Below are 15,337 nucleotides of genomic sequence, written 5' to 3'. Positions count from 1 at the left end.
ATGTTCTGAGACCAAGTTTAATTCTGAGTGGTTCTGAAGAGTTTTAGAAATCCAAAGCATTTAAGAGAGCTCAAGTCCACAAATGGTACTTATTCAATAAATATTTAATAAATGCCTACCCATATGTAGTAAGGTGCTGAAATAGATCTCAGGACACAAAAATAAATTTTAGAAGAGGCAGTAATTTATGTGAGAAGTAGAGCTTACATTTTTATAATATAAAGATGTTTATATTATATCAATATTAGATACAACATAGTTTCTAATGAAATAATATAAACATGGTAATCAATCAGCCAAATAAAGAAGAATATGTGAAAGTATAAAAACCTGTAAAGAACATACATGATATAAATCAGTAAAAATATTTACGGACTACCAGATTAAAAAAAAACACTACTCTTTTAGAGCAATTCTTACATTTCAGTTCCCCCAAAAGTCAAATGGTAACACCATATACATAATCTAAATCTTTAAAACAGTAAGTCTTTAAATCCCTTTACTGTATGTTCTCACAGTCCCTTGCACTTACATTTTCAAAAACTTCCTCACATGTATTTACTTTTTTAATGCTGACCCTCCCTCTTATGAAATGCTGTATCAAATACTCAATGAACACATGAACTTTTGTCTCATTCACTGCAGATCTCCAATATCAAGCAAGCCAGTGCCATGAAGAAAGTGGGTAATTAATTATTGAAGTAAATATATAATCACTGAATTATGTAACTGAAACACACCTTTTTGAGAAATAAACAAATTACTCATTTTTTTAAATATCTATCAAGTATCTACCTATGTACAAACCTGCTTTAAGCACTATGAGTTAATGAACATATGAATTAATGAACATATGCAAACAAAAAACTTTAAAATTGAATATTAAACCTTAGAATTCTATTAAAAGTGTTTTTATTCTCTATATGGAACAGTATACAGGCATAGTTTAAAATTTTAAATTCACTTCAAGAAAAGTTCTTTCTGAGAACACATGGATTTAATTTTCTGACTATAAAATTTTTGGTAAGCAATTTTAAGACACATTTCTATAGACATACCAATGTCCTACCCACCAAAAACATTTTAAGTTATCACATTTTTCTTTAACCTAGAGCAAAGTTTTTTAAAAGCTCTTGCTTCTCTTTCCCCCAAAACCACAAACAGCTTGCCCATTTTAAGATTTAGTAAAAATTTTTCTATAACAAATAAGTTATAGAAAAACACTATGCTTCCTTTTGTGTAAACTCAATGACAGAGCAATGATTCTCACAACTGACAGTTGTTGTCTGCCCCCAAAATGAATAAAGCAGTATGTATAAAATCTTGAGAAAGTGAACTGAAAAAACCACTAAAATATAGATTTATATTTGCTATTATTCATAATCAAATGTTCTTCAGAAATACAAAGCAGTCTCAGTGAATAACAAATAATTAATTTTTAAAACATGTACTTAACTTAATATTTCTCTGATGGCAATGGTATTGGAAAAACTAAGGATAGATTAATCTACCAGACCAGAAATATCCTTATCTTAATCTAGGTGTCTATGGAAGCAGACCTTGAGACCAAGATTCAGTACAAGTAGCAGCAGAATGGGAAAGTAAAATAGGGAAGAGAATGTAGCCTAAACAGGGTACAATATTAAAGCAGCCACCACAGTGGGTAACTGGACTTTAATTCCAAAGTAACCCCCACAGGAACAGTATGAAAAACAGAAAGGTGGAGGAGCCGGAACACTAACACACCCTCTCCCATCAGTTACTGACTGAGGACTTCCGGAAACAGGAGGAGGAAGCTGTTAGTTCCTGGGCACTCCAGGAGGCGCCGTGCAAGAGCACAGGGCCTCCCAGAGTTCTGAGAAAAGCCTTCAAGCACCAAGAGACAGACACTGGCTGCTGGAGGTCCTTCAGGAAACAATGAAAGGGGAAATTCAAAGCATCAGGCAGGGAACTAACCAACAACTGTTACAACTCTTCCCACAGAAAGAAGACAGCTGATTCCTCTGGTCAAATTCAGCTCAAGCTCTAGTTTTACTTGCTAACACACCACTGCACACTCCCCACAAATACACCAAAATGTTCCTTCATGCTGTCAGCCTTTTGCCCCTCTGCGTGAGATGACGAGAACCCTTTCTCACACATAGGTGCCTACGATAAGCCTGGTGTGCAGGAATCATTCATGAGGGAGAGACGTGAAGGAGACAGTCCAATTAGACTTTTTTTTCTACGCTGTCTATGTTTCTTAGAATGCTGTTTAGAAAAACCATACTCTTTTTATTTTCTTTGATTTGGTGGGGGGAGGTAATTAGGTTTGCTTCCTTACTTATTCTTAGAGGAAGTACTGAGGATTGAAACCAGGACCTCATGCATGCTAAGCACGCACTCCACCACTTGAGCTATGCCCCCCCTGAAAAACCACATTCTTTTAGAGCTACCAGCGCAGGACATAAATCTGAATAACTGACTCTGAGAGTTAGCAAAGATGCTGAAGATCATTTAGGAAAAAAGAATTTAAAGACATAGCCTGATTTGAATCCCAATTACACTATTAACTTGCTTCATCACCAAGAAGGAAGCCACTTAAACTCCGAGCCACTGGGAGTTTGTTGTGTGGAAAGTAATCATACTAACTGCAATCAGGGGTCTTATAATGATCAAATGTAACACGGATGTTAAGGTGGTTTTAAAATGGAAAAATACATGCAAAGGAAGTTGTGCAGCACACAGAGACCTCACACTGGACTGGCTTAAAGCCAGAAAGGCAGAATTTGAGGGAGTGACCACAAATTTATAAACTACTGAATAGCGAACAGCAGTAAGAGTCTTTATGCTGTAGAAGTACTTCAAATAGGGAGAAAGGAAACATTATGGACTCAAAGCTTCTTGCCCAAGTTGCATCAGGATCACTGAGAGCACTGCAGCAGGTCTACCCCAGAGGAAAGCGAGCTGCCAGGTACTATACAGACGTGTGGGCTCCTGCAAAAGCAGCAGCAACCAGAGTGGGCGCCTGGCCTCCACGAGACGCTAAGTTCTGATCCCACTGCAGCATGGTGGGATGGCAGTACTCTGAGACCTGCTATGGCAATTCTCACTAAACCTGACCTGACAGTTGGACCGTTCAAAGCTCGGTTTAGAAAAAAATTTTAATTAGGGGAAACTAACCCTTTACAATGAAGTTATTCAGAACCAGCTTTTTAGGGTAAAACAGATTATTACCATTTAAAGAAGGGTGGCATTTATTAAATATCTTCTACATCAGTCAATATGAGTCACTTTCCATATATAATCTCTAAAGCCTTAAAACACAAGTTGTTAATTATGTGTATGTATATTTAATTGTACATAGGGGAGAAAACAGACTCAGAGGTTGAACAACTCACCTAAATAATAGGGGTGGCCAAACAAAAATTTATCCAGTTCTAAATCCTCTATCTCCCATGAAACACTAGTTGCTTGAGCTTGTATTAATATTCAGAAGAATTAGATCACCAATCAATGGACAACAACAGGTCCCTTATTAAAAACAATTTTCTCACTACAGTTCCCCTTGGGATCACTCATACAATTCCACACAATGTATGGTAATACACTACAAATTGCAGAACTGCCCTTAACAATCATCTCTTCCTATAATACTAGACCCATAAGTTCTAATGACATAGAGGGAAACAAAGTTTAGCTCGCCCCCAAATTTACTCTAAAGGGGAATAAAGAGGAAAGAAGAGATCGAATGCTTGCTTTCATTAACTAACTTGTGAGGAAGCAATAGAAATTAATCAAAGTTTAAATTATAATAGACTTGAAAACACAACACATGGGAGGATAGTGATGCACATCAGGTTAAGGGAGCAGGAGAGTATGGCTACAAGGTTCTTCTAAAAGGAAAAGATGGATAATGGTGCTTCCAATGGTATAGCAACAGAGGAAACACCCATTGTGCACTTACTGAGTATTAAGCAACCTATCAAGCTCTTTAGATGCACGAATTTAATACTCACAAAAGTTCAAGACCATTATCACCCCCTTAAATAGGTGATGGAAACAAAAGGATAAGTGACATGCTCAGGTCCTCCAAAATAGTAAGTAGATGAGATGGTACTCAAGTCAGGTCTGTCTACTTCAGAGTCCAAACTCTTAAGCATCACTTAGACTAAACAGCAGCAGACCAGTTCACAATTTCACTGTAAGCTCCGGCAGGTAATCAAGCCCTACGTTCACCATGTGAGTTACCCAGCCTCCCACCTACCTCCCAGCGTGGCGCGGTCACCTGGTTTTCTAAGCCAAAACTGGAAGCTTGTCAAAGGCGGCAAAACAGCATTAAATTCCTCTACTGAAATTTATCAGTATCTACATATTTAAATGTCTAAAATTTACTCTCCAAAATTTTAAATCTGAAACTGCAAATTACATGATTTATTATGAAACAGTAATACAATTAAACTGAAGGAAAAATTAATGTGATAATTACTATCCCTTCTCAATTCTGAAATAGGCTAGTTTTATAATTAGGAGAGTTTGTAATTACACATGGTGAGAATAAGTGATGGTTATTTAAAACAAGAATTAAGACATATTATGTTTCCAGGAGGAATAGTTAATAAATTAGTTCATTAGTTAATGAACAGGTATAGATGGTGTGTGTTTTCAGTCGTTCACATTTAACCTAATTGCAAACTGAAGGACAGGAAAAAGATTTTTTGTGCTCTTTTTATAATCACAAACTTGTTCTTATAAAATATAACAAAGCTGAATTTACCAACTCATTTTATATTATATCATATATGCCCTTAAATCACTTAATTAAAAACATAAAGTAACCTTATTTATAGGAATTCCAATTCTTAATTTTTAGAAAATAATGTAAAGGCTATAGCCTCTCTTGCTATTAAAAATATACATGCATTCATTATGTAAAAAGACTGTTAACTGACACATAATACAGGAGAGATGTAACTTTTTAAAATAAACAATAAATATTATTCATAATATGTGGGGAAGTAAATTACTAAAAAAAAAATTTTTTTAATCTCAAGGAAAGAAGCCCTGTAGTTCATAAGGATTCATATAAATGTTGAAATAAGGAATGCAATCAATCTACTCTTTGTTAAAATGAATACTGCATATAGTCTAAACATTAGCAAAATAAATCCAAAAAAGTAAACTGACTGGTTTTTAATCAACAAACCATACACATACAAATAAGTTAAACATTGATTTATCTTCTTTCCTATATTCTTGGTTTGTATTTCAACGACTGTCTTTCTAAGTCATGAAGATAGATGCAAATAAGCAAGCTGAGGGTCCTTTAACAGGAACGCAGAATATTTAGGTACTTGTACTGACCGGCTCAGAGTCATAGCAACCATCATCCCAGCTCTGTCTGAGGGGTCTCTTTGTTATCTGAAAGTAAGGCAGGTTAGTTAGGCAGAAGCAATGACATCACACGTCTCCAATCACCTCTCAGATGTCGTGCTCAGGCAGCACTGCTGGCATCCAGAGAAAGTTACTCCATACAGCAGCACAAAGTGAGACACAACTAGGTAAATGTTCAGATTCTGGGAGATCGTACGTTATAAACGCCAATCTGTACTTGCCATTTCCAGGGACTCTGAAATTTATATTGCTGCTGAGTCCCACAGTCTATGAATACTGACCTTATGACAAGAATATGTATGGTATGGCCACCGACTACAGAAAGATCTGGAACAACAGCAATAAACTCTGGATTTCTCTAATACTGACAACTATCAGCTCATTTATGGGCAAACACTACTTTTTAAAAAGGAAAATATTTAATCACCCAAGTGTAATGCACAGTTTAAACAGGAAAGGGAAAAAACTAAGGAGCTAATTCGATGATTTTATTTTTTAATATACTTAATTCAACAGAGTAAAAATGCCTCGTATTATATCATAAAGTGATATTTTAAATAATTTTGAAACTCTCATAATGGTAACACAGAGTTATGTCAGTTTATATAAGTTACGCAGTTTCAAACTTGGGAATTACCAGTTATACAGTGTACTCCCTATCTTGTGAAAAGTCTGAGATGTTACTTTCATAACCATAAATATACACTATAATCTTATTACTGATATATAATCTTACTATTAGTTCTAGAATTTTTGTTAATACAAGGAATGACATTGAAGAAACCAGTGAAGAGTTGGGAGGATGACTCCTTAAGAAAGTCAATACCCTAAATCAGCCTCACAGCACCATGCAAAGAGGAATATGCATTAGACTTCAAAACATGCAAATAAAGCTCCAGTCAGCCTTTCTCAAGGGCGAGCATTAATCATTAGTAACATGTAATCATTAGTAACATGTGGTCGGTACAAGGCACACCACTTTGGAAAGAGTAAACCACTCTTCTAAATTGGAGGTACCTATAATCAGTTTATTATTCTCTAAAAGAGTCTCCAGAAAGCAAAAGACACACATATAGTTAAACTTTTATAACTCACATAAGAATAATAATAATTTCTGAATGAGAGGACAGCATCATGTAAGTTTTCAGAGCGTACATATGAAAACGCTAGTCAATATTTACTACCAACCAGGTTTGGGGGAAAAACACTAGGAAAAAAACTTTTCTTAAGAGTTAAAATTTAATAATGTCCTACATTTCAAAATGCTCTTCATGAACTCTCACCTGATTGAGATAATGATATTCTTCTGGTTGTTTAAGATGGAATGCTAATCTCTCTTCTTCACTTGCTCCTGCCAGGAGGTAATAGAATACATGATAGTTCCTGTTGGAAACAAAGAAGTATGGCTTTATAATGAACGTGGTTTATGGTTATCACTTAACAGGGGAAAAAGAGAAAACATAAATTTGTAAAATGTTTCAGCTTTGCTTCATTTTTTAATACAAAGGTGATAAATTCAGTATTTAAGTCCTACAAAATAATGTTTGGATGATGAATACAAAAGAGAACGGTGAATGCAGCAATACATCAAAGTTAAAACCTCTGCAAATTTCTCTCCTCCATAAAACCAATCAGAAAACAGGCAAATTTGCCAGAATCAACTTTTTCAGAACTCTGGAAATTAACCAAAAGCTTACAGCAATACAGAAAGTGTTTATACAAGAATGACAGCTGAATCTCAGTAAAAACAGAAGCTTGGTGGCCTTTTAACTTGCCTTATTCCATCTCCTGCTTACCAGATCCATGGTAGCCTTCAGTACCAATAGCTTACAACTGAGGTGGACACCAGAAGCCTGGCAACCTCCAAAAGAGGGCAGAATAGGGTTGGAGCTCATTCAGACTTTCATTCCTTGAGAAGTATCATTATTTGAACTGTCTGGTAGTTCCCTGGAAGAAATCATTTTCAAAACTATCTTCGTTTCACCTGACTCTGAGTTAGCCCAGTATGAATATCTTTGCCCCAGAGACATTTGTAGAAAACAATTATAAACAATTTTTGAACATGTCTGCTGCCTGAAGCAATGGATAAATGTTGGGGCAAACAGTAGGTAAACCAAAAAACTTACAGGGAAACGCTGGAAAAGGAGATCTCCATACGGGCTTTGAAAAGCTCCAGTACGTTCCTGGGAACCTAGATGGCCCCGTGAGTGAGTAAGGCTGTGCCCATGGCCACTCAGCAAAGACCAGAGGAGACACTAAGCTCTCAGCTATCACCAACCCTGAAGGTCTGCACAAACAAGAAGCAAAGGCTAAGGCAGAATTATAAAATGCCTACCTGGTTGTTAAAAGTCATGGCCCAACACACACAGAGAGCCCTGAGGCAAAGACTAGGAGATTTACTATTTCCAAGCATTTAAGGAAGTCTCTGTTCAATCATTAGCTGACAACCAAGCTAACCAAGCAGATACTTCAATGGCTACCCTCAAAAAAGAACACAGACCTCAAAGCAGTTCAGAAAAATCACAAAACAAATGGCAGAAACAAAAGTAACCACCACAGATCCTGGGAGGAGAAGGAGCTCATTTCTAGAACTGCCACATAATTATTTCAAATGTCCAATTATTATTTAAAATGTTTAATTTTCAACAAAAACTTACGGGCCATGCAAGGAAATCAGAAAATACACCACATACAACGGAGGAAACACAATCAAGAACAACGGTTCTCGGGGAAGTCCGGACATCAGACCTACTGGGAGAGAGGTTTAATCAGCTGTCTTAAGTACATTCAAAGAACTAACAGGAACCATGCTTAACGAACTGAAGGAAAGTATGAGAATGATGTCAAATAGAAGCTATGAATAAAGATACACAACTTATAAAAAATAGTCAAAAGGAACGTGAGAGTTCAAAAATTTAGTAACTAAATGAAAAACTATCTAGAGGAGCTCAGCAGCAGATCTGAGCAGGCAGAAGTAATCAGTGGACTTGAAGAAAGGCCAGCTAAGGTCAGTTAATCTGAGAAAGAAAAATGAGTGAAGAAAAATTATCAGTATCTCAGAGATCTGTGGGACACCATTAAGCAGATACCAACATATGCACAACAGGAGTTCCAAAAGAAAGAAAAGAGCAGAAAGAATATTTGAAAAAATAATGACCAAAACTCCCCAAATTTCATGAAAAACATTAATCCGTACATCAAAAAAACTCAATGAACTCCAGGAGGGAAAAACTCAGAGATCCCACACCTACACAAATTAAAACTGTTGAAAGACAAAGACAAAATTTTTAAAGCACCATGCCAGAAATGCCTCATCAAAAGATCCCAATATAAGATTACCACCTGATTTCTCATCAGGAACCATGTCAGAAGGAAAATAGATTCAAAATACTAAGAGAAAAGAAACTATCAATCAAGAATTATATATCCAGCAAAGCCATCCTTCAAAAAGAAAGGAGAAATTAGGACATTCCCAGATAAAAACTAACATACTTCATAGCTAACAGACAGGCCCAATAAAAACTGCAAAGCTCTTCTGGCTGAAATGAAAGGAGACTAGACAAGATTCAACTAAGCATGAAGAAATAAATAGCATTACTGATGATAACTATAGAGGTAAATACAAAAGACAGTATAAATTCATACGTTTTTTGTAATGCTCTTTTTCCCCTATTAGATTTTAAAGACACCTGCAAAAAGCAATAATTATAAATCTGTACTCATGGGCCTACTATTATAAAGATGTAATTTGTCTGACAGTAACAGCACAAAGTAGGGGAAAAGAAACAAACCTACACAGGAGCAAAGCCATTTGTATACTATCAAAAGTAAGCTGTTATTAATCCAAACCAGACTGTTAGAAGACATATCCAATAGCTGAATGTAGGTCTGTTTAACTTCAAACTCTGGTTCTTAACTTTACTTTGTCTCATTGTAACATGAAGCAAATCATTTACTTCACCGATATTTGGCTTCTTCATCCAACGGAAGCTACATATATATCATCTCTGAAGTCCCATATACCTTAAATACTATAATGAAATTAAGAGCTTTATTAAAAACTTTTCTCAAATTAGAGAAAGAACACTAAGACATAGCAAAAGGTCCAAAGGTACAATGCTGACAAAAAGATACCACCTGAGATACCACTGTTTTCCCGTTCTGTTAGTTTGCCTAGAATTTAGAAAGGACAACAGTTCTACATACGCATTTTAAAAATCTCCTAGCAGCCTCTAAAAAAATATAGTGTTCTGCCATGAAAGAAACAAAAATTATATGTAAAGCTACACATGGTATAAACTGAATTAAAGGTCACAATGTACAAAGATCTGAAAAGTCAACCTGTATGATACAAATGTTAACTTGATCTAATCATACAAATTAAAATATGTACCGTTCATTATGCTCTTGATAAACGAGTCTGGACTTCTCCAATAGATACTTTTCAACATAGGCACTAGAAGAAAAATAAGACTGGTTGATACAAAGCTTAACATAAAGTAGACAAACATTTAATCAGAGAAGGCATAAAAGTATAACGAATACTATCCAGCTTACTTTAGTACATTTACTATTATAATTGTGTTATGGACACTCTTTATGTTATCCACGTTAAATTCATGAACTCGAGTTTTCTTTTTTTTTTGCTTTCAATAAAGCAAAATAAAAGTCAGAAGTTCAAAACATGGCACACAAGACCCTCCCATGACACAGCCTTCACTTTCTTTCAAGGCTTGGCAAGACTGTACATTCTTTCAAATATTATAATTTGGCCAGACCACTAAACAAGGCTCAAAGATACACTGTCTTCACATAGCCATGCTACTGCCACATTCTGGGATTACTGTTTATTACTTACTGGTTTACTCAGTAAGTATTCATCAATTGGGCACTCTGCTAAACACTGTTCAAATATAGAAATAAATGATATACTACCTGTTCTCAAGGGGCTTCCATACTAGAGAAGGAAATAGATGGCTAACCTAGAAGCTATAATACTGAGTTTAAAGGGTTCATTATAGAGCAATAATCAGAATATTATGAATATACCAAGAGAGACACATAAGATCCAATCCAAGAAGGAAAAAGGATGTAAAGAAGAATTCGTATAGAGGGTGAGTACATAGCACATAGTAAACATTCATTAAATATATTTGGTAAGTGACTGAGTAAATGACTGAAATCTGAAAGACTGACCAGAAGAAGGCAAGGAAAACTGCCTTTCTGAAAAGGCATAAAAGGGGGAGGGTAATAACAGCTTCAGGGAAGACAATTAGTTAACATCACTAGAGAATGAGATAGGCAAGTGGACTAGATCAAGAATCATCAATGTACCAAGGGCCAGAAGAATGGAATCTACCTGGAAAGTAATGGGAAACTGAAACATGAATTGTATTTCTGATGTCATCTGCTTTGTCCAGCCCTGCACCCTTGAAGTCTTCAATACCTCTTACTGAAATTAGAGTAAGCAGGTAAGCTCTTACTGGAAAAGGGGGTTCTACAGTCTGAAACTTAAAAGCTTTAGACTACTGAATCCAAACTACCTAGCACAACCATGTCTGGGGTCAAAATCTTCACTCCTGAGCTCTTATTTCCCTCAGTTCCCTCCCATCACATGCTGTATTTCAGAAACTCCCAAATATAGGCTACCCCCTCAAGCATGCCATTCACCTCTTACTGCACTGTTCATGCCCTTTCTTCCACTTCTAATTCTGTGAAAGAGAGTGTAATCTAACTCTCTGGTCCAGTAGATTCCTATCATGCACTAAAATGAAGCTCAAATGTACCGCTTTGCAAATTCATTGCCACAACCATCACCAGCAATTAAAATACATCACTTCTTCTGAATTACCATTATGACCGTCACTCTAAACTACTGAAACAGATTCTTACCTGCCTAAAATGGAAGAAAGGGAACTAACGTAAACTGGTGGGTTAAATTCCCACTGTGCATGGCAAATATTACTGCCTCCATTTTATAAGCTGAGACACTGATGCTTAAAGACATTAAGATCATGCAGCTAGTAAATGGCAGAACTGTGATTTCAACCCCGGTCTATTTTAACCACACAGGCTCCCTTAGTGACCCCCACATACTCCTGGACATCTCTCTTGCTTCCCCTCCAATCCATGGTTGTGCTGCCCACACAACAAGACCCACTCTCGCCTGCTCCTCATACTGAAATACGTGGCGGTGAACTGATGTTATGTCCATCTAGGACTTTTTTAATACATCAGCATAAACAAAGGAAACAGACAAAGTAAACATGGCAAACTTTGAAAACTGCTGAGTCTGAGTGGGAGTTCTTTGCACTGTTGTCTCTACCTATGTGTATGTTTGACATTTTTTATAATACAGTTTTTAAAATGAGCTTCCCAGGGTCAAGAGGATAAATTATAAACATTAGAGCTTTAGTCACGATCTGAAACCAACTGACCACTATGCCCATAATCTGTAGCCACTGAATTTACCTCCTCAATTATACCAAGCTCTTGTCACAGCTGGAGTGGAATTAATGATCCCATTCATTTGATAATGCCAGCTCCTCAATCGATAAAGTGATTTCCCACTTTTTCTGACAAGCAAATTTTCAAGATCCAAGATAAAAATCACCTCTTTCTGTGAACGCTTCCAAACACATACTTCAGTCACTGCACTCATCTCATTTACCGTAATCATTTTATAGAAGTATCTACCTTCCCAAAGAGCCTATGGGACCTTCAATGGTATAAAACATGTCTGCATCTTCTTACGTCCTCAACACTTACACAATGCCTGGTACTCAAATGAACTTGATCAACAGTTATAAATACAAACAGTATTATGTAGGGAAATGCCATTGTGGTTGCTTTAAGAAATACATTAATTAGGGAATCAAGCTATATCTCTGACTTTTTCAAAAACAATTTTTTAAAAATGGATGTATGCGTAATATAGAAGTTAAGGGTATTAGACTATCCTTAGAACTTCTCTCAGGTTTGAACTTTTCCAAAAGAAGTAAGTTGAGAAGAAAAAAACTTAATACAAACACCAATGTCACTGTTCTCATTAAAGAGCGAATGAACAACCTGTCATTTACGAAGGGGCAATGGCAAAAATGTAAACATGCTCCAAAGCCTGTGACTGTCACTCACCCAAGTACAGTGCCTGTTTCTTGGTAATTTACTTGAATAAACTTGCCAAAACGACTTGAATTGTTATTATGAGCTGTCTTTGCATTTCCAAAGGCCTGTAAAAATAAACAGTTCTCATTAATTTCATTTTTAGTAAATGAAAAATCATGCTTAGGTCAGCTGGGGGGGAATATAAAATGGTATGTACAATTTATACATAAGTTTGGCAGTTTCTTTAAAAGTTAAACGTATGCCTATCACATGACCTAGTCATTGTACTTCTAGGTGTTTACCCAAGAGAAAGGGCAGTATATATCCACGCAAAAACTTGAATACAACTTTGTGTGTAATGGCCAAAAACTGGAAACAACCTATATGTCCAACAGATGAATGGATAAACAAAACATGGCACATCCATACAATGGAATACTGCCTTAGCAAAAGGACTGAATTATTGACACACAACAATATGAGTGAATCTCAAAATACTTATACCAACTAAGAGACGTCAAACATAAGACGGTACATACTATATGATTCCACTTATATAAAATTGTAGGATACACAGACTAAGCTATAGCGACAGAAAGTACTAAGAGGTTTCTTGCAGGTGAATGAGCTAGAAGGGCTGAGAGAGAGGGACCACAAAGGGATGTGGGAAAACTTCAGGGCTAGTGGGTGTGGTCAGTCATCCTGCCAGTGCTGGTGGTTTAAGGAGTATATACGCTTGTCAAATTTATCAAATTGAGCATTTTAAATATGTGCAGCTTACTGTATCTCAAGTATACCTCACAAAAATATCTTTCAAGAAAACAAAACCCAAGTAATATTACCCTTCCTTTCAGCTCTAAAACAAAAATAGTATATTCTCTTTCCTTTCTAACATTGATGGTATTATTTCTAAAACATACCAGAACTAAAACATTTTCCCATATTCTCTACATTTTCAAAAATGAACCCTTAGAATTTCAATGCTAGGCAGATTTTAAGGTTGCAAAGATACAAATATACTGACAAGAGTATCTTCCCCAACCACCTATTTCCACAGCGCAATAACAGACAGGAGTCCGGCCCTGCTGTCCCTTTACAAGGGGACGTATATTACTCCAATCACCTCTTTCCCCTGCATCACTATGACCCAAAGACACTCTCTGAAAAAACATTGCCACACCTTTCAATCTTCCACATCGCCTTTTCTACCTTCCCATCGTCCAGTTTTCCTTGGTAACTAAAAATGATGTCTGTATTTCTACTTTGTTTCATTTCATTTTCTCACATCAACAAATTTTAATTTTTTAAAGCTATGTTCAAGAGTAAGGAAAGTATTTCTACACACTTACCTCAAGTACTGGTCCAGCTCCAAGAATAATTTGTTCCACTCCACTGGCAAATCCTTTCTGACTGAGAGCAGTAAGGTGGTGAATAAGAAAGTTTGTGCTTTGAGTCTTCCCAGAACCACTCTCTCCTGAAATCACAATGCACTGATTCTTTTTGCGCTGAAGCATGGCATGGTAAGCTACATCAGCCACGGCGTAAATGTGAGGCTCAAGTTTTCCCAATTGGTGGTTATCATACATTTTGACATATTTGGGGTTATAAATAGGAAGAAACTTAAATGGGTTAATAGCTATTAGAATACTGCCAACATAGGTATAAATTTTTTCATGCTTAAAGCGATTCCGTAGGTTTTCTAAGAGAGTTTTCTCATTCAAATCAGGTAAGCTACATAAGTCATCAAAGTCTTTCTGCTGAGGCTGTGGAAGAAAACCCCGTTCCATCATCCTTCGACGTTCTTCTGTTACCCGTAGCCATGACTGAAGACTACCATAATGGATTGATCCATCGAGGTTTTTTTCTCTTAGAAGAAAGCGGTAGTCCTCTCCACTCAGGCGATTTTCCAGAGCCATTCGGGGCCACAACATCATTCGCTGAACTGGACAGTCTGTTGGATTGAGTATCCATTCTTCTCCACCAAATTCCTTTACCTCTGCTAAAACGTAACATTTTGTTTTGTCAAGATGAAGTCTGTTTATAAGAGAGTCAATCACCTCAGCAGCTGTGGAGTTCTTTCTGGCAGGAACTGGACAGTAGATTGTCCCTTCTGCAATTGTCCCAGGGTATATACGTAACGTGTGTTCATTATCCTCAAAGCGTCGTCTTCCTCCATCATTTACATTCATATTGGATCCTGTCCCATCAGCATGAATAGTATGTGTTCAAGACTATGCAAACCATTTTTGTAAAAGAACTGTTAACATAAAACATGGGAAACGTTAGAAGTCATATTGCACAATCACTGCTTTCTTATGCTCAAAAAAAAAAAAAGGGCTTAACAATCATGTTAATTACATCTTTTAGAACAAAAACATCCTAACTCTTCTTTTAGTACAGGAATGGTCTTGAAAATAGTCTCCATGCAACCACATATTTCATTTTATTCCAAATCTGGACACTAAAACAGCAACTTGCCAAAATTTTTTCCACATTTTATTATATTAGTAATTCAGAACCCAAAGAGTAAAAATAGAAATGATTTTATCCTCTACTATTTTGAATGGTTCTGAAGTACCTGGGATTACAGCCAAGTTCTTTCTTTACACTTGAAGAGAGACTCACTGAAGACTGGATTAAGATGCACAGAACAATCACACACAAATCTAATCACCCTGCACCCAAAAGTTCCTACACATAAAGCAAAAACGAAACAGAATGCCATCAATAGAGCAAACATTTGTGAAATTAAGAACAGTAAGCTAAGATGAGATCAGATAAACAGAAATTAAACTAGATGAAGTTATATCCAAGAGAATATGAGGGAAACCTGCTATAGAACTGACATATTTTCAAGAAC

General features: G+C 36.3%; 1 protein-coding gene across 10 annotated transcripts in view; it reads right to left on the bottom strand.

The window, feature by feature from the left end:
- MYO9A (myosin IXA) overlaps positions 1–15,337 on the bottom strand; it is a 174,762-nt gene that overhangs the window by 122,940 nt on the left and 36,485 nt on the right. For 9 of the 10 annotated variants that reach the window (XM_072951108.1, XM_072951110.1, XM_072951113.1 and 6 more), the window contains exons 2-6: positions 13,827–14,734; positions 12,508–12,602; positions 9,767–9,829; positions 6,657–6,756; positions 5,344–5,400 (exon numbers count right to left, since the gene is read on the bottom strand). In XM_072951108.1, the coding sequence (XP_072807209.1) occupies positions 5,344–5,400; positions 6,657–6,756; positions 9,767–9,829; positions 12,508–12,602; positions 13,827–14,666 (1,155 nt within the window). In that variant the 5' untranslated portion in view covers positions 14,667–14,734. The remainder of the gene's footprint in view (positions 1–5,343; positions 5,401–6,656; positions 6,757–9,766; positions 9,830–12,507; positions 12,603–13,826; positions 14,735–15,337) is intronic. The other variant, XM_072951112.1, reaches the window with a different exon arrangement.

The sequence above is a fragment of the Vicugna pacos genome, chromosome 27 (assembly GCF_048564905.1).
Source record: "Vicugna pacos chromosome 27, VicPac4, whole genome shotgun sequence".
Taxonomy (NCBI): domain Eukaryota; kingdom Metazoa; phylum Chordata; class Mammalia; order Artiodactyla; family Camelidae; genus Vicugna; species Vicugna pacos.
The sequence above is the reverse complement of the archived record's forward strand: the minus strand, read 5'-3'. Positions and strand labels throughout refer to the sequence as shown.